Source organism: Strix uralensis, chromosome 17 (assembly GCF_047716275.1).
Source record: "Strix uralensis isolate ZFMK-TIS-50842 chromosome 17, bStrUra1, whole genome shotgun sequence".
NCBI classification, from domain to species: Eukaryota; Metazoa; Chordata; class Aves; order Strigiformes; family Strigidae; genus Strix; species Strix uralensis.
In genome coordinates, this window is record NC_133988.1 from 17073759 (window position 1) to 17098644 (window position 24886).

The window sequence follows — 24886 nt, forward strand, 5'->3', positions numbered from 1 at the left end:
GCTGCAGGGCTGAGGAGGCTCCAGGGCTGGCCCGTGGCCAAGGTGCCACCCCACATTACAGGGGGGGGCCCTGCACAGCTTCCACAGGGGTCTCACGTGCCCAGAGCCCATCACTCCCCACAGCTGGTGAGGTCGCAGCGTGCAGCCCCCCCCTCCACCCCCTCACCAGCAGGACCAGACCCCGGTGCCCCGTGATCCCAGCCCCCCCAGAACCACTGCCCAAGTCACAGCCTGCTTTTGGGGAGCCCAGGGGGAGGGAAGGGGCGTAAGGCTGGGCTGGAGCAGGGAGGTGAGAGGGGCTTGGGGTGTTGAGGGGGGGGCTTGGGGTGCTGAGGGGGGTTTGGGATGCTGAGAGAGGGTTGGGGCGCTATGGGGGTTTGGGGCCAAGGGGCAGTGAGGTGACACAAGGGGCTGGGCACAGGCTGGGTGGGGGGCTGCAGTGGGGAGCGCTTCCCGGGCTGGGGGGGGTCCTGGAGTCGGGGGGAGCCGGGGGGAACCGTGGGACCGGGGAGGCTGAGGGGAGTCGTGGGGGGGCTGCAGGGAGCCGGGGACCCCCGGGCCGGGACAGAGCCGTGGGTCGGGGACGGGAAGGGGGGGGGGGGGGGGGGGGGGCGAGGCGGGGTGGGGTTGGGGGGGCCGGTGGAGCCGCGGGCGGGGCCGGAGCGCACGGAGCTGCGCGGGGGCCGGGGCCCTCCCCCGCCGCTCGCTCCGCGCCTCTCCGCGCCTCTCCGCCCCTCCGCCGCGCCCGCTCCCCCGCGCCGGCCCCGGCTCCGGCGGCAGCCCCCGCCCCCGGCCCGGCCCCGCTCGGCGCGGCTCGGCTGGGCTCGGCTCGGCTCGGCGCGGCTCGGCTCGGCTCGGCTCGGCTGGGCTGGGCTCGCAGCAGCGCGGAGGCACCATGCCGGGCCCCCGCGGGCTCTGCCTGCTCGCCCTGCTGCTGGGCAGCCCCGCGGCCCCGCGCCCAGGTAAGCGGGGCGGAGCGGGGGGGGCGGGGGGGGCTCCCCGGGATGGGCCGCCGGGGCCCTGCGCCTCCCGTGACGGATGGCGGGGGGGGGATGCAGCCGGGACGGGGGACGGGGCAGTGGGACCGGGGAGGGGCTGCTGCTGGAACCGGCCGTGTCGCCCCCGACCGGGGACCCCCCCCCCGCTTCTGCTGCTCCCCGGGCCGGGCTGAAACTTCTGGCATTGAGGGGAGGGGACGGCACCGGCACCGGCACCGGCTCAGCACCGCGGGGCGGACAGTTCCCGCCGCCGGGACCGGGGCCGGGGCCGCTCCGGGGAGCCGAGTCCTAACGGGGCGCCGGGCCGGACCCTGCGCCTCCCTCCCGCAGGGACAGCACCCCCCTGTCCCCAGCGCCCCCCCCCCCCGGGGTCCGCTCTCCTAGGTGTTCCCAGCCACCCCGTGTCCGCAGCCCCCACTGTCCCCAGACCCCAGCGTCCCCAGACCCCCATGTTCACTATCCCCCCAGTGTCCCCAGCCCTGGGTGTCCCCAACTCTGGGTGTCCCCAGTCCCATGTCCGCAGCCCCCCGTGTCCCCAGCCCCGGTGCCAGCTCCCCGCCGTTGTTCCCGTCCCAGCAGTTGGGGTCCGCCGGGGGGGGGTGTGACCGGGGGGTGCTGCACCTTTTCCCAGGGGCTGCATGTTCGTTCCACGTGTCTCATGCCTCCAGGCGAAGCCGCTCCCTCCCCCTTACCCCCCCCCCGCCGCGACCACCGACCTAAGAAAAGGCGTCGGGGACCCGTTTGCGGGTGACTTGACAAAGTCGTCGCAAACGAGCGCGGTGCCAGCGCCGGGACCCTCGGCACGGGGAGGCTGCGGGGTCGAGGTGGCCGGGGGTCGGCACGCTGCCGACCGTGGGTTGGGCAGAGGGAGACGGGAGAGGCCTGCGGGCGCTGCGGGGCCCGTGCGGGGCCTGCCAGGCCGCCGCCGGGACCAACAGGGGGGTTTTAGCCGAGGTGCCCAGCGCCAGGAGCGCTGTGCGGCACTGCCTGCCCGGCTGCGGTCTCTGCTCTCATCTTCGGATTGCAGTAAAAGACTTGGACTTTTTGGTGTTAAACCCGGCTCTCCCTACGGAGGTTGTATTACAGAATCCATCCTTCTTTCTGGGAAACAAAACAAAAATGGGCTAGATTACGGCATTTTCTCCCTCACCTGCGCGGGTTTGTGTTCTGCGCGTGGACATGCTCGTGCGTATGAAGGAGTCGGAGCTGAAGTCGCTACCCACGACGCTGGCATCCTGTTCCAGTGTCGGAACAAACAGAAAGACACGTTTCTCTGGTGTGTTACACAAACACTCTGGGCCAGGCTGCCGGGGAGCTGCTGCGGGAGATGTGTGTGTACAACGAGAGTCCCCGTGGGGCTGGGGGGGCTGGGGGAACCGGGCAAATAAACCGAGCAAGGACAGGGCCCCCAGCGGGGCTTACGGCCCCGCTGCTGCCTCGTGCCCTGGATGCAGGAGGGCTGCCCCAGTCCCCAGCGCCCGTTGGGAGCACCAGCAGGCAGCCCAGCTCCTCAGGAGCAGGATTTGGCCCTCATGGCGAGCACGATCTGTCCCCAGGCTTGGGGTGGGAGAACGCCGCGTACCGAACGTCTCTTTTCCTTGGCAGGGAGGGAGCTGATGAATAGTTGACCCTTTACAAGGTTCGGTGAATTATTGCTGTAAAATCCCCAACTCCTGCACACACAGCCCTGGCGCTGGCGGCGCCGCAGCAGCTCTCCCCGTGCTGGGGGGGGGGCTTGTCGATCTGTTTGCAGGAGGTCACAGCCGGGGCCCGGATTAGCAAGCCGTGCTGCTCACAAACTGAGGGGGAGCAGGATCAGACCCTGCAGAGAGATGGTTCTCTGCGCTCCATCTGCCTGCTCTTTGGGCTCGTTCTTTCACGAAACAACTAATTTCACATGACTTGCACCCATCGCTCGCTCGGCTGGTGGCTTTTTGGTGCTTTGCACCCGGGGAGCCATTTAGATCACCAGGGAGGAGGTGTGAAAGCCTCTCCTCTCGGCATCCGCTTGCACCCACCCACCAGCGCGGAGCGCAGCGGCAGAGCAGGCGGCAGAGGCACGTCCCTTCGCGAGGACTTGTGCCAGGAGGCTCTGGGCAGCAGCGTGCGAGGATGCATTTTGGCACGGATATTTCTTCCGCACGGTGCGGACGCAGTGTGCAGCCACGGGGCGTGCGGGCAGGCCGCGTCCAGCCTGCCCAAGGAGAGCAGCAGCGCTGCCGGTGCTGCTCAGGCAGGCTCAGGCCGGGGCCTAGGCTTGGCAAAACCCAGCCTCTGGTCTTTGGGGACAGCAGGGACACGGCCGGACCCCCCGGGAGATCCAGGGTTTCTAAATATATCCCGTTTGGTGTGGCGGTGGCGATGAGGAGCGGTGTCCACTAGAGGTTGTGATGAGACCAACAAATCCCTCCTGGAGCAGAAATGCAGCTCGGGGGGTGCTGAGCATCGGGGTCCTCCGTAGCCTCGTCACCTGCGCTTCCCTTTCTTTTCTTCAAGGCCTTTGGGCCCCTCCAGGCTGGTTGTTGTGGCGAATTAACAAGCCGCAGAGATTTTCCCTGGGTTTTGCGGTGAGCGTGGCACCGCGGGAGAATTTTTCCAGAAAAATCAGGTGTGTGCAGCGGGAAGGAGAGCGGAGCGTGGACTTGGCGAGGCCTGCAACAAGTGAGGGGTGTGCTCTTGCAGCAGGCACGGCACCCCGAGCGGGGTCGTCTCGAGCAGTGAGATAACGACACATGGGCGGGCAGGCGGCCAGAGAGACGGGGAAGGGAACCTGTCTGGTGTGCAGGTCCCAGAGGCCGTGATAAATGTTGCCTCTTCCTTCTCTCCTTGGCAGGAAGAACGAGGAAAGTCTGGATCAGTAGCGAATGAAATTATTATCTTTTAGCCCTCTGCTTCTTCTGTATTTTTTCCATTATGAATATATAGAGATGCTATTTAAAGTGTACATTTTGTGGATGTTACAGTGTCACAGATGTTCCCTTCTATACATTTTTAACTTCCCTGTCAGCGAGGAATTTGGTACAAGTATTTGGGGCTGAGAGGCAGGCTGTGGACCAGTTAAGCTGAATGTGCTCGCTTGGCACACAGAATGCCACACCGAGGCCTTATAAAAGCAAACCGTGTTAAAAGGGAAGCGCAGAACATACCAGTGTATAATCCATCCCTTGCAGCTCTAAGCCAGATCCTGCTGGGCTCAGAAATTAACAGATAATAAGGCAGAGATGAGGCGGGACGCGCAGAGGTGTGGCGGGGCATTGCTGGGAGGGAGTGCGGGCGTTAAGGTGGGAGAATGGCAGGTCCTGCCGGAGGGCAGGGCTCTTCCTGCGGGAGTTCAGGGTCAGAGCCCACCTCTGTGGCCCTTCCTTACCCCATTTTGTACAAACAGATTTTTTTTTTTCAATGGAATGGGCTCTATATGATTAAACAACATGGAGCTTTTGATCTAGACTACAAGCAGCCTCAGAAATCCGTGTGTTTTACATCCTCTGTCATTGCAGGGAGTACAGCCAGTTCCAGTGGGCTTTGGGGAAAAAAAAGCAAGCCTAACCTTCTGTGAGCAATCCAAAAGTTATTTACTTGATGCGATTTTATTTTTCAAATATTTGAAAGTGGTTACTGAACAGTAAAATACGCTCCAAGGAAATCCTGTTACAAAACACAGGCTATATTTTAATTAGCATAACGTGCAGTTACATGACTGGAACTGGAGCCTGCCAATAAATTTATCTTTCGGGAGTTCGGATAGATTTCTATAGAAAATACAGCGAGAGCACTGGCTTTCCAATTTTCCAGTCCATCAGGATGGATTTATGCTCTTGTCAGGGGTATGAAATAGCTGAATTCCGTGGTGAGAGCGTCCCGTGTCTTTAACCACTTACCTCGCCAGGCGCAGGGTGCTCGGTCGGGCAGGAAAGTGTCCCAGCTTCGGGCCAAGGGACCCAGCAGGTCTGGGGGGGGATCACCCGGGAATACCGGCCCCCCAACACGCGCCCGGCCCCCTGCCCCCCGTCAGCAGGGTGAACCATGCCGGTATCGGACACGGCACGAGCCCCGGGGCCAGTGGTGATGCCTGGCTCTTCCCCTTCATTTTTTGGAGCAGCACAGGGGGTCAAAGCCATTTCCAGCCCACTGCAGCTTGGGAGCAGAAACCCCAGGGTACAGCACCCATGGCAGAGGGGCTGGAGATCTGCCGTCCCTCCAGCCACGGCCCCGGAGCAGTGGCGGGGAGGACCGTGTGTCCCAGGGGGGGTTTAGGGCCGCAAACAAAACCGCTTCAAAGTCCTTGTATTGGCTGCACCGAGCCAGGCTCGACATCCCTCAGGAAGGGCCCAGGCAGAGCCCAGTGAAGCTGCTTTTCCACAGCTGCTCTCGGAGGGAGGTCACACACGTGCAGACAAACCAGGCATGAGGAAACACCATTGGAGCGCTGGCAAAGAGGCGCAGAAGGGCAGGGACCCCCCCTGTCCTGCCCCACAGCCCCCGCTGGGTGGGGGGCTCGTTGCTGCCTCTGCCCAGACGAAGGGAAGAGGTGTTTGTCAAATGGCAGAGAGCCAGAACGACCGTTGAGATGTCCTAAGAGAAAACATCTCTGCGATCCCAGCTGGGAGGCCTCCAGCCGGGCCGTGCTGTGGCGAGGCCCTGGGGATGGGTCCCGTGTCCTGCCGGGATGGAGAGAAAAGTGGCTGGGACAGCTCAGGGGGGGCTACAGGGGGGTTTGGCATCGCTCGGACTCAGGTTGCTGCGGTTCAGCAGCTGCTCGTAACTGTCTTCTGTGGCCTTCCAGAGCCCTTCCCGAAAGGACCAGCTTCACAAGATCAGTTTTCATGCAGGTGAGGCCGGGAGCGATGCCTGGATGGGATGGAGGAAGGAGACCCGCGTGGTTCAGGTGCCTCAGCCGCTCTCTGGACCTGCGTGGGCCAGGATGACCTGAGGGAGCAATGCTTTGCAGAAAGCAGCCCTTTCCTGCCGAGGTGCTAAGGGAAGGTGCCCTTCCTTTCGGAGGACGTTGGCCTGCCTGCCTGTCTCCGTTCACAGCTTGTTAACAGACAACTTGCTGAGGATGTTCCTGCACTGCCCCGTGGGGCTGGTCCGCTCTCTCTGCATCCCACTCTGGTGAAGATCTGCGGGCTGTGGCCTTGCCCCGGCGGGAGAGGAGAGCCCAGGACAGATGGATGCTCGCTCAAGGAGCTTCTGCCCCCCCCAGCCTCCTGAGGAAAGCAGAGCTGCTTGGGCAGGATGGGCTGCTCGCCCGCTCCCGTCCCCCGGAGCGATTCCTACGGCCACCGCACCGCTGGGAAGGTGAATAAAGGAACTTCTGGTACTTGCAGCTCTGTTACCTCTCAGACTTCATCCGTAAGGATTTCAGAAACCAGAGGAGATCCATGGAGCTGGGCAGCTGGAGGAGCTGACGGGAGCCTGGGGTGGAAGAGGCAAAGCTGGAAAACAGCTGGAGGAAGGGAGACTCATTTTTCATACCAGAGAGAGAAGTGGTGTGGATTTCTAGCAGGCAGAGGCTTGATAAGGGAGTGCAGGCATTGCTTATCTGCAGCTTGAACCTATAGCTGTGGTCCCTATGGGTGGGGGGATGCTGGGTCATGGCCAGTGCCTGTGTCCTGACACAGCTCGGTGCACCCTGGCAGCCTCGGGACCCCCGAAGAACAGGGGTGCGGGTGATCAGCAAGGAACTGCCAGGAACTTTAAAAGTCAGGGGCTGCAGCTGGCGCAGACGGGGAGCGTTCCTCCTGCGCTTTCAAGAAGACACTATTTCTGGCCCAACGTTTTTCTTAGATGACATGAATGTGGAAGAGCAAACCCTTTGAAGCGTGTTGCTGTGAGTGAGCATCACGCCGGTAAAGCCGCTGGAGTTGCAGTGATTTGTAAAAGCAGGGCTCCAGCTGAGCGGCCCCGTCCCTGCTGCAGCCGGAGCGCGGGGGGGAGCAAGCAGGGGGAGCCCGAATTCGGCCCCATCGTCCCAGGCTGGCCGGGTGCAAGGCTGGAGAGGGGGGTGACAGCCCCATGGCACGGGGGACCCTCTGCTGCCGTGCTCTGTCCCTGTGCTGAGGGGGGGCTCAGGGCTGTGGGCACACAGAGATCATGTTGTCCCCTTGCTTGGGAAGGGGGGGGCTGTGCCTCGGGGTGCTGAGAAGCTGCTTTCCCCTCCGTTCCTTCTTTCACTTGCTAAAATCCACGGCTGTGGTGCAGCTGAGGCTGATGTGCTCGCAGCGCGGGCAGAGAGCACAGCCCCGACTTAGTCATCTTTTTATTTTTTCTTTTTTCCTCCTTTTTCTTTCCCTGAGGAGAAGCCAGAAATGCAGCAGACCAAAAGGGACCCGAGTGCTGGGTGAACCTGGAGCTTTCCTGATGTAAAGCAAAGCAGCTCTGCCTGCATTCCCCAGGCCTGCACGATGTCCAGACCTTTGTCCCTTTTCCCAACCCCCGGATCCATCACCTGCAGGAGAAGGTGTTCAACCCCCAGAAAGCCCAAGTGACTCCCCAAGGGCAGGCCCCAAGGGGGGCACCCAAGGGGTGCAGAAACGAAAAGGACATCAGCACCCCAGGACAGATGGCTGCAGCGGGAAGGTACAAGGAAACTTTAAGCAACCAAAAGCCAAGTTCCTGGCAGCGGGGAGGGAACGTATGAGCAGCCTGGCCACTAAACCCGGCTCTGAAGGTGCGATTCCAAATGCAAAGCTTTAGTCTGGAAAGGAAATTTGGTGCCAAATGCGTCAGGCATCCAAAAATTCAGGCGCGACAGAAGGAATATCTGTGGGGCTGATCCCAGAGCAGTGTAATCTGCTCGGTGAAAAGGATCTTCACATCTCAGTGATGTGCTTCAGCCCATCAACAAGGGACCTGGCACTGCCATGGAGAGCCGGGGCAGAGCAGGCAGGAGTGAGCAGGCAGGTGCCAGGTCCCCTCCGGGCAGGGAGGGGAGGGGGTGGCAGCGCCCGCCGGAGGGTCTCCTGCGAGGTCTTGCAGCAGTCACTGTAGTTCTATGAGCAAAGCAATAAACTGATGAAGATATTAAATTAGTCCGAACATCCAGGCACAAATGAGACAGGAATAACATGGGGGGAGTGAGGGAATGTTCTGCAAACTGGTCAACTCGGGGTGATTTCAGAGCTAGTCAGAACGGCTGGAAATATTTAAAATTCAAGAGAGAAACTCCATCTGACTTTTTAGGGTGGATTAATGGAGCATGTCAACATTTTGTGGATGAGATCCTTCATCTCGGGTAGATTGGTGGCTGGGGGACAATACCGGAGGACAGCACTTCTGATATCCCCTCCACTGCCTTCCCGCAGCTCTTCCCCCGGCAGCGGGGCTGCATGATGATACGCAGGAACGGGGCTTGAATTTTCTGATGATGATTTAAATGCAGCTTCAGTAAAACATCAGGCTATTTCTGACAGTCCTAAACGTCCATTTGCAAAGATACCGAGTCCCTAAATTGGAAAGCGTGAGCCCTAACAGCCTCCCAGTGCTCCCAGCACAGCGGCAGCATCCCCGCCCACAGTGAGGAGCCCTGCAGATACAACAGAGCTTGGGCACATCAGCCGTCCTTTCCCCCGTCACGCAGGATACAGATGAGGGAAGGATTTAAAATAAGAAAGGTAGATTGCTAACAACATTAAAAACGTGATCCCCACTGTCAGCGGGGCGGGGGGTACCCGGGCTGGCCTGGGGTGGGACGCAGCGCGGTGCTCCAGGCCCAAGAGCATCCGTAGAGACGTCAGACTGTTCCCAACACCATCAGGGTTAGGCAGTGCCGGGGCAGAAGGGGACAGATCCTGGGGCAACGCTGCCCAAAGCAGCCACCCGCCTGCAAAGCTGCCCCCAAACGTGGGAAACCTGCTTTCCAGAGCACACAGCCCCCGTCTGACAACTTAGTTCCTTTCACCCCTTATCACCCATCCAGATTATTCATGCAGGTTTTTAAATTGCTGTTGGACACTATATTTACATAAATATGTGAGCCAATGAGGTCTAAAACCCTGGTGAGCTCTAAATGGTGTATTAGGTTTTGGAAAGAGGATTTTATCAATTTACTGAGAGTACAAATCAACAGAGCAGAATTTACAAACCCATCAAAAAGCGAGGTGACAGTTTGGAATTAATCCTCTGCCTGAGGCACACAATGTACCTCCACAAACATCTCCCAGCATAAATATATTTGAAGAACAGTGAAGGAAAATGTAACTTCTAATGCCTTTGTACACTGCCAGCGAAACGGCTGCAGCATCATCGGGGAGATGAATGGAGCTAATGTCATTGGGAAGGTGCTGCCGCCTCCCGCTTTATTTTTATCCAAGACTCAGTCCCCAGCCTACAGTGAAACATTTCAATTTGTCTTTGTGCCAGAATTGCCCCAAAAGAAAATTTCCCCAATAATCTCTCTTCCTCATTCATTCTTTAAAAAAAATAAAATAATCCAATTTAGTTTCTCCGCAGACCCTGCTTGGAGCAGCACGGGAGGCGGCGTGTCCAGGGTCGGGCAGCGCTGGTGACTGCCTGGGGCTCTGGGACAAGAATTGGAACCATCTGGGGCTGTTTGTGTGGGGGCCGGGGGTTTCCTGGGGCTCCCCACTCCCCACCTTGGTCCCAGGCCAGCAGCAGCACCGCTCTCCTCGGGCAAGCTGAGCTCTCCGGCGTTTGCTGGGCGCTGCTCCGTGGGTAAAACAGCTCTTGGTCCCCAAACCAGTGCAGCATCCTACAGGCACAGCGATTCCCACTGCCCCGGGGCCCTTTGCACCGCGAGAGGCGACGCAGGATGCGTGCAGGAGCTGGGGCTGCTCTCCCATAACGGGTTTAGAGCTGACACTTGGATGAAATCAGTGAGGCAATTCAATTAAAAGCAAACTTTTCAAGCTATCTAATCAAAAAATATAAAGGCGTCTTTTCAGCTTTTGTTTCCAGTACACAGAGGAGCCCATGCCTGCCAGCGGTGAAATGGCTCTTTATTGTGGAGATGACTGTGAAGGACACAGGCTGTGCTCCCGTTTAGGAATGCATTGAGGCTTTCTTGGAATTCATTAGGAAAGGTGGGGAGGGAAGGGCGCAGCAAAACAAGAGCCCTTGCAGCTGCAGCCCAGGGCTCCCCCGACAGTGACATGGGGGAGGATCAGCCTGCTCCCCCCGCGGCAAATCTTTTTGATTTTTCCACTGCAAAACATCTTCTATGACATCTAAATTCAAAAGCGTGTTCCATTCCTCTGGTTGGGACTTACCTAGAGCCTGCAGTGAGAGGCGAGCGGCACCACCAGTAACGCAGCAGTTCGCTCTCCAGCATCATTTGCAGGCCGGGCCAGAAGCCACCGCTCCTCCATAGCCCGGATGGCTCGGCCAGACGTCAGCATCTGCGCCCACCTTCTACGGGCCTTTGCTGCTCTGTATATGCCCAAAGCTTGCACAGAGCCGAGGTTTTGGGGCTCTGTGTGTGCAGGCAGAGCAAGGGCAGAGCCGTTTTGGGGTGTTACTGGTGTGGCGAGGGGCTGGGCAGAGGCACCTTGCTCCGACAACGGCGTCGCTGCCGCTCCGTTGCCATCAGCAGCCGTGAGACTGGGAGCCAAGCTATGGCAGGACCAGCACCTCACTCCGCTCACCAGCAACCCAGCAAGACGTCCGATGTTTCCTGCGGGCACCGTGCGCGCCTCAGGATCTGGAAAAAATGTGCCAGGCTCAGGAATCTGCAAGGCTGCCCGTTTTCAGCCCCGGCATGGCCACCTAGGCCGTGAGGAGCCGGCTCTCGCAAAGCAAAGAGCTAAAACCAGGGCAGCAGAAAGGCAGGTGTGCCCATGAGAAGAGGGTGGTGGTGCTGGGCTGCGGGCGGCTCTGGGTGCTGCTGGTGAAACACGAGCAGGAGATGCTGCTCCATGGCGGGAAGTGCCCAGCTCTGCCGGGGGGATGCAGGGCTGGGCGAGCGCAGCTCATCCCCCCTCGGTGGTACGTTGTCACCCAACCACACAAATGGAGTTGAGTCATGGCAAATAACATCTCCTCGAGTGACTCAGATTATTTGAGCGGGCTTGCACGGGCAAGGGCTGTGTTTTTTTCACATTTCCACTCCACATGCATCAAACTGGCCTCACAAGCAAAGCCTTTCTTAAATTATACAGCATCACATCTCTGATCAAAACAAGAAGCCTGAACGAATAGCAAAGGCTCTGCTCAAAGTCAGGACTATGAGCTCAGAGTTAGAGTCAACTCTGAAAAAGGCATTCAGCTCTGAAAAATTCCTCCTGAAGACCCCCCAGCACCATTCCCAGCTACAGGCCGGAGCATTCTCTGATGGAAAATACACGTTACAGGTTTATGTTGAACCTGCAGCCGCTCTTCCTACTCCCATGAAATTAGCTGATGCGTTTCAGCCCCAAGCCACGGCCTCCTGACCTGCTGCTGCACCAGGCTACGCTGCACCTTGGGGGCTCCTGCCGAGCACCTGCAGCCACAGGTGCAGGATGTGACCGTTGTTTCAGGGGGAGCGATGCCCAGGGAGGTGCTGAGCCACGGGGCTGTTTGCAAGGGACAGCCCTGCAGCTGCTGCCAGCTCGGAGCGGGACCTGGGGGGGACCGTCCCCACGTGGGGACAGCCCAGGTCCCCTTCAGCAGGAGCTGGTCCTTCCCTAAGCATTTAATTTTGCATATCAAAAAGGCAATCCTTAAAAACAGGTTTATTTCCCAGATGTGCTTATTTTAATCATACTACACTGCTATCAAAAGTACATTAAAAATGACAATTACCCCGTAGGAACAGAACCAATAGCAGCAGTAGAAAAAAAACTTACCCAGGCCAGATGACACACTGTTTTTTATAATTTGCTGATTCATTACCTGCTGGGAAGAACAGAGTCAGGTACTTTCTCACTGCATTTCCCAATCAGCAGGGTGTGTCAAAAATAATAATATTGCCAGGAGACATGCACCCGCGCCGGCGATGTGACATGCGTGTTTTACAAGGATAGATGAGGAACATCTGACAGAGCCCCTCTCCGCACGCCGATTCAAATATCAAAGCTCTTCTGGAGAGGCTTGTCAAGTGCTGCTCCTCCCCGAGCTGGAGCTGCCCAGTGTCACCTGCAGCCAGAGCTGCTTTGGTGGGAGCAGAAACACTGCAAAGTGAAGAGCTGCCCCCAGAGAGATGCTCCTGCAGCACAGCCAGGTCCAGGTCCAGGTCCAGGTCCAGGTCCAGGTCCAGGTCCAGGTCCAGGTCCAGGTCCAGGTCCCCAGCACACCCACCAAGACAGGGCTGGTGGTAGGAAGAAGCTCAAGGGCTGGCATTTAAGGGCTTTTTCATTTAACTCAATCCAGCTGTGATTAATGAACAAAACAGGCAATCATTTACATATTTGTGGTTTCTGATTTTTCTATTTAAGGAATTCTTGGGGGTGGAGGAAGGCTGTATTGCCCAGTCCCTCAGGAGGGAGATGCATTTCCCTGCCCCTGATCAGCGTCCTTGTACACTCTCACGTGGTGAAACACAACAAAGCCCCTGGGGGGGCACAGCACCCCTCACCTGGGATGGGGAGGGAAGGGTGGGGGTGCCCTGAGCCTGGTGGGACCCAGCTGGAGCCTCTGGTGTGGGGGTCACCCCTGCTGTGAGTCACGGCAGCAGAGACACACTCTCTGCCACTTGCCATGGTCCAGCCAGGGGGCCAGCTCCTCTTCGTGTGTTTACAATATGCTTTTAGCCTTCTGCTTCTCTGTTTTGGGGGAACACGGGGGTCAGCGGTGCCCTGGGAGCGGAGGACCGGGTGCCCAGCACCTCGACAGCTGGGCGCAGCGGCCGTGCCCGCCATCGCTGCCCGAGCAGCCCTCAACAAAGAGCCTGTCAGCTTTGTTCCCAGTGTACTTGCACCCCCACAAAGACTATCATTATCCTTTCTGATATAATTAAGATCAATCAAACGGAATAATAGAGCAGAGGTCAAGGAAGACTGTTACTTCCTTGGGGAACAAGGGGCTGCTTTCGTCAGAAATACCAGGGAGCCAGCTTAATTGTTCTAAATTTCAGAAATTACGGACGCGCCTTATAATTGCATGTGCTCCTGCACGGGAGGGAGGAGGGAGCCGGGAGAGGCTTTGTCTGAGGGCACAGCCCGGCCAAAGAGAGCTCTCGCCCTGCAGGCACTGCCCCCCCCCCGCCCCGGGGGCTAAAGCAGCTTTTTTTCAGAGTCTGCTGGGTCGTGTCATGATAGCAGGCTGGTGGGAAACTCTCTGCCCTGCACCTGTCCGGCTGGTGCTAGATGGGTGTATGTGGGTGCGCAGGGATGCGCAGGGATGCGCAGGGATGTGGAGGTGGCTGGAGCCAGGCAGAGGACCAGGAAGGGCTGGGGGCTGCACCCTGCTGTGGGAGTGAAGGCGCCGCTGCTACTTGCCATGCAGGAGCACTGTGCTTCTCTCCTGACATCCCAATAGCTAATGAAAATATATTTGCTCTCTGTATTAATTAAAATAAAGTGCAGCGGCTCATCATCAGGCTCTGTGGGAGAAGCTGTACATAGGTTATCATCATCCAGCATGGCACAGTGCAGAAATGGAATTAGTTCTGCCAGGACATCTTTAAAACACAAATCACTGATGACTGATAGAGCTGACAATTAATTATATAAAAAAAAAAAAGCGTCACTGGAAACGAAGTGAGGACTGAGAGGAGCACTAGCAGCAGCCCCGCCGCCCTGCAGTGATGGACCTGGGGTGGGCTGGGTGGCAAAGCCTCTGCCAGCCCCAAGCTGCTGCTCTGCCCCCAGCAGAACGACTCCGTTTTTACTGAGAAAAGTTTAAAAATCTAATTTTATATTTCTTCCGCCAAATCTTGTCTGAAAACAGGTTCGTTTCTGAAAAAAGGAAGCCAGTGCACCGGTGCCTCCCGCGGCACGGCAGGGCTGGGTGCGCGGTGCTGGGCGCTGAGCGGCGGGTTGTGCCGGCTGACACGCGGAGCCGCCGCGCTGCCAGAGCCCAAATTGTTTTGACATAATGAGGATCCGGCAGCTGAAGTGCACTTTATTACTTTCTTTAGAGGGAAAAGACTAAGTAATGGAGGAGGTGACTGGCTGACAAACTGCATCCCGTCTGCCTGGCGGTGTTGGGGGCTGTTACGGGACGTTGGGGAGCAGAGCGTGTCCTGCCCCTCGGCCCCGTGCGGGTCCGAGCTGCGATGGCTCTGCCTGGCCGGGGTGTGCCAGGCCGGCAGCGCCGTGGGAACGGGGAGCGCCGGGCTTTGCCCTAGTTACTAACAGCCTCCGTGGCACGGCCCGTCCCCGTAATCGATGGAGTCCAATAACTGTAATAACCACAAACATCAGTAACCCAACACTTTTCCTGCCTTCCTGATTGCTAGCAGCGGGACTGTTCGCAATCTGTCAGGAATCATTAGCCGCCAGAGCTACATAATTTCAGAGGAGTACAACAGGGTCTTTTCAAGGGCACGATGCAGTTGCAGGCAGTAGCAGGCAGCAGGCGGGCAGGTTTCTGCAGGACCTCGGTGAGAGGAGAAAACACAATGAAAAGCGTTGCTTGGGGAAAAAGTTTCTCCTCCCAGGGCAGCTCCTCTGGGGAGACGCCTCCTGCAGCCTTCAGTGGGACATACTGACGGCGATGCCTGGCCCCACAAAAGGCAGAGCTGACACCCCACTTTGTCCCTGGAGGGGGAGAAGCGGGCCATGCATGGGGTCTGGGGGGTGCAGGGGATGAAGGCACAGCCTGGGGTAAAAGGAATCTCCAGCTCTCTCCCCTTTCCCTTGCCCTGAGCATCTCCAGCTCTGCCCAGCTCTCCGCAGTGCCATCGCCGGGTGCTGCGTCCCCATGGAGGGAAAAGCCCCGTTCATCCTGCGGGGAGAACAAGGAACGTCACGTCCCCCCGTGCCAGGCTTCGCCTGCGCCGCCCCCGTGGCTCCGGGGCACCTCTGCACCCCGGGGAGATGGCCAGGAGTTGGTGGGCTTCAAATCCCACCCTGAGAAGCCCCAGGGCATGTTCTGAGGTACTCCAAAAAGAAAACCCTGTGCTTTTGGGGTACCCCTGGAAAAAAACACAGGAGGACAGCAGCCACGGGCAGCGGCAGTACCAGCTGCGTCCTCCCCTGCTGCTACGGCGGGGAGGCAGCGTCCTGAGCCCGAGGAGGCTGCCTCTATCTGTTCTTCTCTCAGGGGCTTGGACTAGAGCCACACTGTGATTCCTCTTACATTTTGCAAGAAATATAAAGCGTTGCCAAACAGATTTTCAAAAGGCAGCTCAGCTCTACCCCATGCCTTGCAGTCGATGCAGAAGCTGTGCCTTTAGCTCGGGCAGAAACCAAATCCTCCGGCTCGCCCAGCCCGAGGAGTGGAGGGCAGCGATGCTGAGGCACGAGCTCGGGGCTGTTCTGGTCACCCACATCTCTAATGTTATATTGTCATTTCCTATTTCCCATTCCGGCGTGGAAATCAAATCAAACCAAGCCATGAACACACTCCAGACAGGTAGAACAACATAAGGAGGTTTTGAATAGTCAGGTAATCCATGGATGTGACTGCCTGGAAGTGAGAGCTTGAATGATTTATAGCCAGGCAGAGAAACAGTCATCTATTATAATTAGTCTAAACTTTGTCTCTCCAGATGTTTTATGGCTGTGTGTCTTGTAATTTTTTGCCGGCCGTCCCCAGACGCAAGGAGTTTTAACTAAAGCTGGTGGACAGTAGCTAGTGTGGTTCTGGTGTGGCTGGTGGATGCCCCGGTGTCCCCCAGCCTGGTGCCCCCCTGGCCGAGGTGGGGACAGCCAGGGACATGAGCGCGGTGCCCTGCAGGGGTGCTCAGGGCCAAGGGACACTGTCAGAGCCCGCAGAGCCCCTGGTCAGCATGGCAAGGGGTGCTCCCGTGGCTCGGGGACATCGGTGCAGCGGGGAGAGGAGGTGTCAGGGGCAAAGCCGTGGCGTGCCGACCCCCCCCAGCCAGCCGGCAGCCCCGGGGGATCCCTGGCACAGTGGTCGGGGCTGCAGGCACAGCGGGCTCCTGGCGCACTCCCTGCGAGCAGTGTCCCGCCTTAGAGCAGAGCTGCTGAGACCTGGGCTGCAGTCCTGCTGCGGCTCCTGCATCCCTGCTGTGGCTCCTCCATCCCCACTGCAGCTCCTGCATCCCTACTGTGGCTGCTGCATCCCTGCTGCAGCTCCTACATCCCTGCCAGGGCTCCTGCATCCCTGCTGCAGCTCCCAAGTCCCCTCCATCACCCAAGAGGCAGTGATGGGGCAGAGCAACTCTGACAACACATTGGCTTGTGGAGCACAGGAATTGAGAGGCACTGGCGTGGCGTGGCACTGCGTGGCGTGGCACTGTGTGACGTGGCACTGCGTGGCGTGGCAGAGGCGAAGCCAAGCACAGCCCAGCCGGGGCAGGAGGTGGCAGGACCCGTCGTGGCACAGAGCAGAGCACGAGCTGCATTTCACAGAGCTGACCTGCTCCCAAAGAGTTAATCGCAGCACTCGCTTCTCAAGATCTGCTCCGCTGCATCTTAACAGTGATGGGAGATTAATTATTTTAGTCTCAGATAGCTGACTAGAATGGGCTTTTTGTATCTAAATATACTCTCTCTTTAGGAACCCATTTAATTTTATACCCTGATATAGACGACTAGGCTGGATGATTGGTTGAGAAAGAAGAAGCTTCTCTTCCCCCAGTTCAATTTGTATCCTGAAAAGCTGCCAACATACTGAGTTTCCTCTCCCTGGGCAGGCCCTGAGGAATGAGCATCCCGGCCGTGGAGCCCAGGAGAGCCACAGGATCAATTTGCCTTTGTTCCTTCATCCTCGTGACAAGCGCCCCCCGAGCAGGGACACCCGGGTGGACACGGCAGCAGAGGATGGGAGAGAGCAGGGGCATGGCAGGTCTCCCCCACCCCGGGGGGTCCATGTCTGGTGCTGGCTGGGGCCAGTCTGGGGGTGCATCTGGCCAAAGTTGGAGATTTGGCACCGGGGATTTACCAGGAAGACGAGAAAACTCTACGGGAAACTTTCTGTTTGCACCTAGTGAGGATCAGCTTTCAAAAAAATGAATTACTCCTTAAAACCACCCTGTTACTTGTTTCAGACAGGCCTATCTGCTCACAACAAGGCAGAGATCGTGTCTTTCTTACATTTGATATTATAAAAAACTGCGATGAACTCACATAAACATCTGCATCAAAGCACCGCTCTCCCTAATGGCTTTGCTCCCCTGCTCCATGGTCCCCATCAGCCCGTGCATCTCCGCTGAAATATCAAAATAATTAATCACACCCATCAGCTGGGGAGGCAGCAGAGGCAGTACCAAGCCGGGACAAGTCAGCACGTGACAGGTTGTATCGTTTCCACGCTGTAAATCTCTTGATTCCTCCGTAATTGGATGAGCCTCTTTAATTCCTCTTCCTTGTTAGCGGCTGCTGCTCCTCCTGCAGCGGAGCAGCCACCCGGCTCGTGGGCACTTGTGTCCCTTTGGGAAGGAGCTGGGCATTTCCCAGCCTGGGCTGGTTCATCCCCGGGGGGCTGCTCCGTGCCGAGGAGGATGCTGGGGGGTGCGGGGTGCCAGGGCATCATGGGGACATGGGGACCCACAGCAGAGGCTCCGGGAGCGAGGGGGGAGCACCGGCAGGTCCCCCCAAAGCCACGGGTGTGGAGGGTGCCCAGGGGGAGCTGATGCAGCTGAAACAAATGTCTCAGCATCAAAGTCTCATTGATTCCAGCTCTGCGAAGCAGCACTGGGGAGGAAAATCCATTTTCCTCGTAGCTTGGAGAAGTGTGTAATTTCCAGGCATCTGTCAGGCCGCTGCAGATCGTTAGAGCCGTTACGAGCTTCTCTGGAGCACGGGAGGGAGAGGTTTGCAAGTTTAATTCCCATATTCCTGACAGCATCCTTGCTCCCAGGCACGAGCAGTGTAGATTTGCCACTACAGCGGGTTTTTAAAAGAGCGTTTCACTGTCAGAATATTGCCCCCGCCTGTGAGCCTGAACCCACCGCTCCTGCCCGTGACCAGAAACCCCTCGCCCACGGCCAGTCCACGGGGCTTTTCTGCCTGTCTCAGCCCAGAACTGGGGCCACCCAGGACCGTGTCCCAGCCTGCTGTCCCTTGCCAGCGCTGCAGGTCCCCGAGCATCTCTCCAAGCCCCGCTCTGACCAGGGGCAGCGGGCGCCGGGGAAATGCTTTTCCTCTTGTTTGTCTTTACAGCCAAAGCAGGTTTGCTGCTGTGCGCAGGAGTCACGGCCGGGTGGGCAGCGGGGAGGGGAGCCCGGTCCTTCCCGGCCACGGCTCCTCCGGCCAGGCACCGCTGCCAGCATCCTCGCCCGGTAATGAGGGGTTTCCATGGCAACCTTATTTGAGCATTGCTCGTGACACAGATGTAAATTTTAAAATGAAATATTCAGACCACAGTCCTAGGAGCATAAATAAACCCCTGCACATGGCCAATTTAACAGCATTTTAAAGCAGTTCGGAAACTCCCCAGAGCCACGGGAGTCTCTGCGGCATTAGGAAATTCATGGAAATGGAAGGAGAAGTGCCCTGACCCCTCCCGCCCCGGGAGCCCCAGCGCCCAGCCGGGTCCTCAGCCTGAGCCCAGTGCAGCCCCAGCCCCAGGGCAGGATCAAATCAGCGATTCAGGAGCTCGTTACAGCCCGCGCCGCAGACGCGGCGGCACTCGGGGACTGCCCAGGAGGGACGCCCAGATGCCCACAGGAGTGGGAGGCAGACAGGTCCCGAAGCTCCTTGACCCCAGCTGCAGCCTCCTCCCGAGCCGAGCCTGGGCATCCGTTTTCCTCTGAATTACCTGGGGATTCATTGCTCTTTGGGACAGCTCTGGCGAGGGCAGGCTGGCCGGCTCCACCCGCCGCAGCCAGCTCCGGAGCCCCACGCACCCCAGAGCACCCCAGCATTTATTTTTAAGAGCTACACACTTCACCCAAGCCCTGGGAACCGCTGCAGGGCACTTTTACCACCCTTGGAGGCACAACGTCCACGTCTTCCCGAGCACTGAAGTCTTGCGGCTCCCCACACCCCTGGGCTGTCATCCCCGCAGGGCCTGGGGATGGGCACCGCTCCTGCATCCCTTGTGCCACGCTGGGCTCCACACCAGAGGAGAATTCTTTCCTATTTTCTCCAACTGCAATATGACTGTTTGGTTGAAAGCCATCCACCAGCCTTCCTGCTCCTGCCTCACCGGCTGCCGCGGCACAAAACCACCTTTACACGGGCGAGCGGCTCAGAAACACCCGATGCGATGGGCAGATACTGCTCTGTCTGCGTTTATCTACACTCCCACAGGGATGACTCACCAATGATCAGATTGCTACTATTTTATTTGCTTATGGGTTGAACTGTCAGGATGCTCTTGAGGAAAACTTTTTTTCCCCACTGGAAAAAAACTTAATTTGCTGAAATTGTAACCGCAGGAAAGAGCAGGTTTCAAATCTCCTGTTTGGAGGCAGGCAGCCATCAAGGCTGTATCGGTCTGTTTTGACATTTTGGAAATGAAAGTCTGTTTTGATTCAGGTTTTTCTGCTTTTCAAGATTTAAGGCAAAAAAATCTTTTAAAATCTGAAACCAAACCAAAGCATTTCCAATCCATCACACCAGAGTGTTTTGACGGACCCAACCTGCTTTTTTTCCAGATCCTTAGTTCACACTCAAACCCTCTGTATTTTTCTCCCCGACGGTGAAATCTGTACGGCGGGTGGTGGAGATCGGCGTGGGACAGAGCTCCCGGAACAGCACCACGTGCACGGGGCCCACGCTGCCCCTTCCCACCCACACAGCCCTCCGTCGCCGTGGGGTTGCATCAGAGACCGGCCTCGACCCCCCTTTTTTATCCCAGATCTGGATCAGCCCTGTATGAACCCGCAGAAGGAAGTTTTGGGTTTAATTAGCAGCATTCCTGAGCTGCCACGGTGTGCTGAGGGCAGGTTGGAGGGCAGGAGCTCGGCATGCCTGGCAGTGAGGGCAGCGGCAGGAGCAGCACCGCTGCTGCCAGACTCAGCCCCTGCCAGACTCAGCACCCCTGCCTCTGCCTGCAAGCAGGCAGCAAGCTCTCCCCAGCAGACACGGCTGCCGGCGGGCACCACTGCTGCAGCAGCCCCATGCGAGTGTTCACACACCCCCGTGCAAGCGTGATCCAGTTTCTCCCATCGTGCTAAATAGTGGCACCCACCAACCCTCCTTCATCGACCTGGCAGTAACTGGTAATTCTGGGGGTAATTCTGAGAGTTCAACCTGTTCTTTCATCTGCTCACCATCACGGGCTTTCACCTGCGTGCAGTGCAGGCTTCAAGGGGATAAGGGAAGAAGCCTCTATGTTTGGGAAGACAGATTTGGCCTAACCAGACCGGCTGCAGCATCCCGACAGCCAGGCTGCAGCAGAGGCTGCCGGGCTCCCCTGTTGATGGCAGAACCGGCGCAGCCATGGGAGCAGCTTCAGGGGGCGGCTGGGAGCCCCACAGCTCCAGGAGACCTGCCCAAGCTGCCCGGCCTTGGCCTCTCACTCGCCTGAGCCCAGGAGGGGAGGGAGCCTCTGCTCCTGAGCACATCCTTCATGTCGGGCAAGTGGTGCTGGACAGTGTGTGGGGGCAGTTGGGCTCGTTATGGCTATTGATTGCCCCGTTTCACCTGCCAACGGAGCCCACGGCAAGGCTGAGATGAACCATCTCTTGGGGTTCATCCCCTCCTCTCGCTGCCCCGGTCCCCGCCGTGCCACCCATCGCACCCTTCACAGGGTTCAAGGAAGGGAACACGATAAAAAAATTGAACCATACTCTGCAAATAAATCAAGGCAGCATCTTTTTAAAGGAAAGCTTATTGTCTGTCCCCACCTGGTGTGGAGCAGCTCTGCTGGCACAAGGCATCCCTGAGCACGGGCTCTCTGTACCAGGGCAGTGCCACGTGCCGTGCTCAAGCACTTGCCCCGCAAAGAGCCCCTTCCCCAGCCGCGGTCAGCCCCCGCCTCGCCTGACCTCACAGATGCACAAGGGCTCGTGGTCTTCACAGTCCCTGCCCCTGGGTAGCTGGCACGTTCCACCCCAGCACGGCAGATCTCAGCAGCATCCCCTGACTTAGAGAAATGCCCCCCCCAGAGCAGGCTGAGCCCACAGTCCTGCCCCTAGGAAGCCCTATGCACAAGCCAGGCTTATCCACCTGGGCCTGGCTTTATTGCAGAGTGGGGCCAGCTGCTCCCACAGACCCTTAAAGGGGGCTTGTTCCCAAAAGCAGGGCACCCCCAGAGCTGGCATGGGGCTGGGGGCCTGCAGAGGTGTGGGGAGGGGTGTGCAGGATCAGTCCCAGCTCTCAGGGCGGGCTCGGGCAAGACGTCTGCAGCAGAAGCAGCTCTGGACAGGATTAGCCAGTCCCAGCACAGCGTCAATCCGCCTAAGCCCATCACACAGGCAGAGCACGGGGGCTGAACGCCGCCATTAATAGCATCCATATAAGCTTCTCAGGGCTTCTGGTATAATCAGATCGCTGAAACCTTCAGGACGGTGACTACTGAACTCGAGCAATCAAGCTGCCATCCTCCGGCAGCCTGGGAACGGGCGCTCGCAGCCAGGCAGCGATAGCATCGGCATTAGTAATGGGAACCCGGCGATAGGGCTACTCATGGTTTAGCTCTTTCAGGAGCACAGCAGCAAAATGAGTGCTTTGTGATTATTTCAGCATCCTTTTATCAAGCATTTGCAGCTCCCTAATTCCTCTAAGCCCCTCTGGCTGAGATATCAGCAGCAATCAGATTTGCCCGGCTCTCTCCAGTCGCGGCACCTCTGGAGCAGCACGTCTGCCGTTGCTGGCCACGGGACACGGGCCTGTCCCCTCAGCTGGGGCTGCGGGGCTCCTGGGGACCCTCTTGCACGGGGGGGGAAGCTTTGGGGTTGGGGAGGCTGCGGCAGGTGGGTCTGTGCACTGTGGGGACCCAGGGCTGAGCCTCCCATGACGTGGCTGTGCAGCGTGGCGCCAGGACGGGACGTGGGGACTTGCCGTGTCACAGACACACTGGCAGCGTGGCCGTGGTGAGAGCCGCCGGCTTTCCTGCGTGCTGGGGCTGATGTCGCAGAGATGACAGTCACTGGGTCCCTGGGCACCGTCCCCAGGAGTGGCTCCTGCCCTGACGCTGAGCACCCTGCAGCCGAGGTCCCGCCCGTGCTGCAGCACCGTGCTGGCGCCCGTCCTGCAGAGCCAGCGGGGCAGGGCAGGTCTGACGGCGGGTTCTGCCTGGAAATTCCATGTCCAGAAGCATCATCTCCTGCCGTGTCGGTGGTGGGTCACTTTTGTGGAGAAGAAGAGCTGATAGCCATGAAATTGTGGCAAAGGGGAGAGCTTGAGCTCACGTTTAATCAGTTTTCTTTCATTCGCCTGGCCTTGCAATCTTAGTCTTTTGCTTAATACATTACATCGTGCCTGGGCCATCACGGCAAATTCCAGGCCACAATCCAAAATCAGTCGCTGCGTGCTCACAGATCACAGGCAATAAGCAGATTTATTTCTGAGTAGTGGGAAAACAAGCCCATTGGAACGGGCTGCCCAGGGAAGGGGGGGAGTCCCCATCCCTGGAGGGGTTGAAGAGTCGCGTTGACCCAGCGCTGAGGGATCTGGTGGAGTTGGGAACGGTCAGTGTGAGGTTCATGGTTGGGCTGGAGGAGCTTCAAGGGCTTTTCCAACCGAGATGATTCTGGGATTCTGTGAAAATTCTTCAAAAGAGCAAGATAAAACTGTCCTAAAATGCAAAAGAAAAGGCTGTTTGCACCTGAAAAGATATTGTCAGAATAATTAGTGGTTCTTTGTATGGGCAGAAGGATTGCATGGGTATCAGAGCACAGAGCACAGGTATGTTGGGCTTTGAGGTCATTAAATGTCCTCGCTCCAAAAGCAAGTTTCAAAGAGGCCTCTGTACCCATTTACATAGATTTAAGGATGCTTTTGGTGCCAAAGGCCCTCGGTGAGCAGCTGACGGTGCTGCTCAGGTGGGCGGGTGGCTGGTGCCTGGCAAGCACCCAGGTCAGTGCTGGGTCTGGGTGAGGGGAGCCCCTGCCCTGCCTGCCCTGCCTGCCTTGCCCTGCCACCCCTCCTGCCCTGCTGCCTCTCAAGAGCCCTGTGCCATCCCCCCAGCCCTGGGGACGGGGGCTGTGTCCCCGCTGCCAGCCCTGGCCGGCGCGCAGCCCGCGCACTCCCCGGCGCGCCACGGCACGCTCGGCACTGGTGCCCCGCAGAGGAGCGAGCGCTTCCGACAGCGGCTAAGTATAAACCATGGGGGAGTGAAAGCTGGTTGGAGACGTCCTCCCCGGAGCTGAGCTTCCTTCCTCAGTGTTTACATGCCGGTATCTAGGCAGATCCCAGAATAGACCTGAAGATGAGCTGTCGTTTTGCATTAAGGTCACTCATGCTCCAAACTGTCCTGGACATTTCTGTCCCATCTTGCAGGAGCAGCCGCCTGTGCCAATGCCGCTGTGCGGAGCGCGGTGCTTCGGGGGCTGCGCCATGCCTGGGGGGAGTGGGGGCTGCAGGGGCCGCTTCTGGAGGCTTTCGTGGATTTAGAGAAGCCTTTCCAGTCTCGAACTGCCTGTGGAGTGCTCCTGATCAAGATACAAGATAAACCCCTTGTACATCTCGATAGCATTTACTTCCTCCGGAGCTGGTTTAGCAGATTAGATCAAGGTCAAACACGATCATCTCTCTTCCACCAGCTCAGTGTCTCCGGATCAATTGGTTGTGGAGAACAGGATGGATTTTGGCAGCCAGGAAGGATCCTGCTCTGCCTGGATGAGCATCCCGTGGGGCTGGGGCAGTGTCAGGGAGCTTGGGCATCCTCCAGCACTGGGTGACGTTAAAGAGCCGTGAACAGCTGTTAAATGGTGCCCAGTCCCGTGCTGGGAGCAGGCAGCAAAGTGTGAGATCCCAGCTACGAGCCCCCCAAGCCACCGTCCCGTGCTGACAACATTTCCTGCCTGCCATCATGATAATAGTTTTGCTACTGCAACTCAGAGTGAATGGACAGAACTGATGATAAATCACGGGTTTATTTAGCACTCTGGTGGCACTAGGTGGGCGGGCTGCCCCGCCGTGCTCCTGCAGGGGGGAGAGGGAGCCACCAACCCCCCGCGCTCCCAGGCTGGCTCCTGGATAGAAATGCACCAAAGGTGCTCGGGCAATTTCACATCTCATCTCTCACCGTGATTACCCCGTAGCCCTTGGAGGTGGGAGAATCACCATCTGCATTCAGATCAGTGCGGGAAGGATCTTACCAAAGCCCACCCTTATCCTAATATCAAATATGGAAACCTGCTGCAATCCTTCCTTGAGGATGAGGAGACTTGGTTCTGCTTCTCTTTGCTTTTCCCAAAGCCTCGCTTGGCCCAGAGAGGCCACGGGCTGGGGAACTCACCTCTGCAGGCAGCAGCACCCTCTCCTTGTGCAGGGCCTCTGCACTCCGGGAGGGAAGAGCTGGTGCTGCCCTTCCCGAGGCAGGCACTGGCACGAGTGTGGGAAAGCCAGGCGAGCAGGGAGAGCAGCGGGCCAGGGCTGTGCTGGGGCCACAGGGGGTCATGGGGCAGCCACCAAGGCACATGGGGCTGGAGAGGGGTCTGGCAGTGCTGGGGAGGCAGCAGGCATCTCGGGGACATGCTGGAGCTTAGCTCCTGTTTGGGGGTGGCGATGCAATCTGGAGTTAAGATCGTTAATCGCTTCTCTGTCTGGTAATGTGGAATATGCCCTTATCAATCAGCGGTGCCAGGGCCCCCCTGTGCCTCCACCTCCCCACTCCAGCCTGGCTGTGTTCTTCACTTCCCTGAAATACACGTTTGCCCTTTACAAACTAAAGCATGTTAAGTATCTCATTATAGAGTCGCTATACAGAGTGTTTTATTTCATGCTTTGTTAAGGGCAGAATCGTTTAAATGCATCCTGGCAAAGGAT

The 24886-nt window shown here is 58.1% G+C and overlaps 1 protein-coding gene across 2 annotated transcripts in view; it reads left to right on the forward strand.

Annotated features, from left to right (window-relative positions):
• Nucleotides 1–812: 812 nt before the first annotated feature.
• Nucleotides 813–24886, forward strand: part of SEZ6L (seizure related 6 homolog like) — a 47770-nt gene continuing 23696 nt past the window's right edge. For both annotated transcript variants that reach the window (XM_074887143.1, XM_074887144.1), the window contains exon 1: nt 813–962. In XM_074887143.1, coding sequence (XP_074743244.1) covers nt 896–962 — 67 coding nt within the window. In that variant the 5' untranslated portion in view covers nt 813–895. The remainder of the gene's footprint in view (nt 963–24886) is intronic.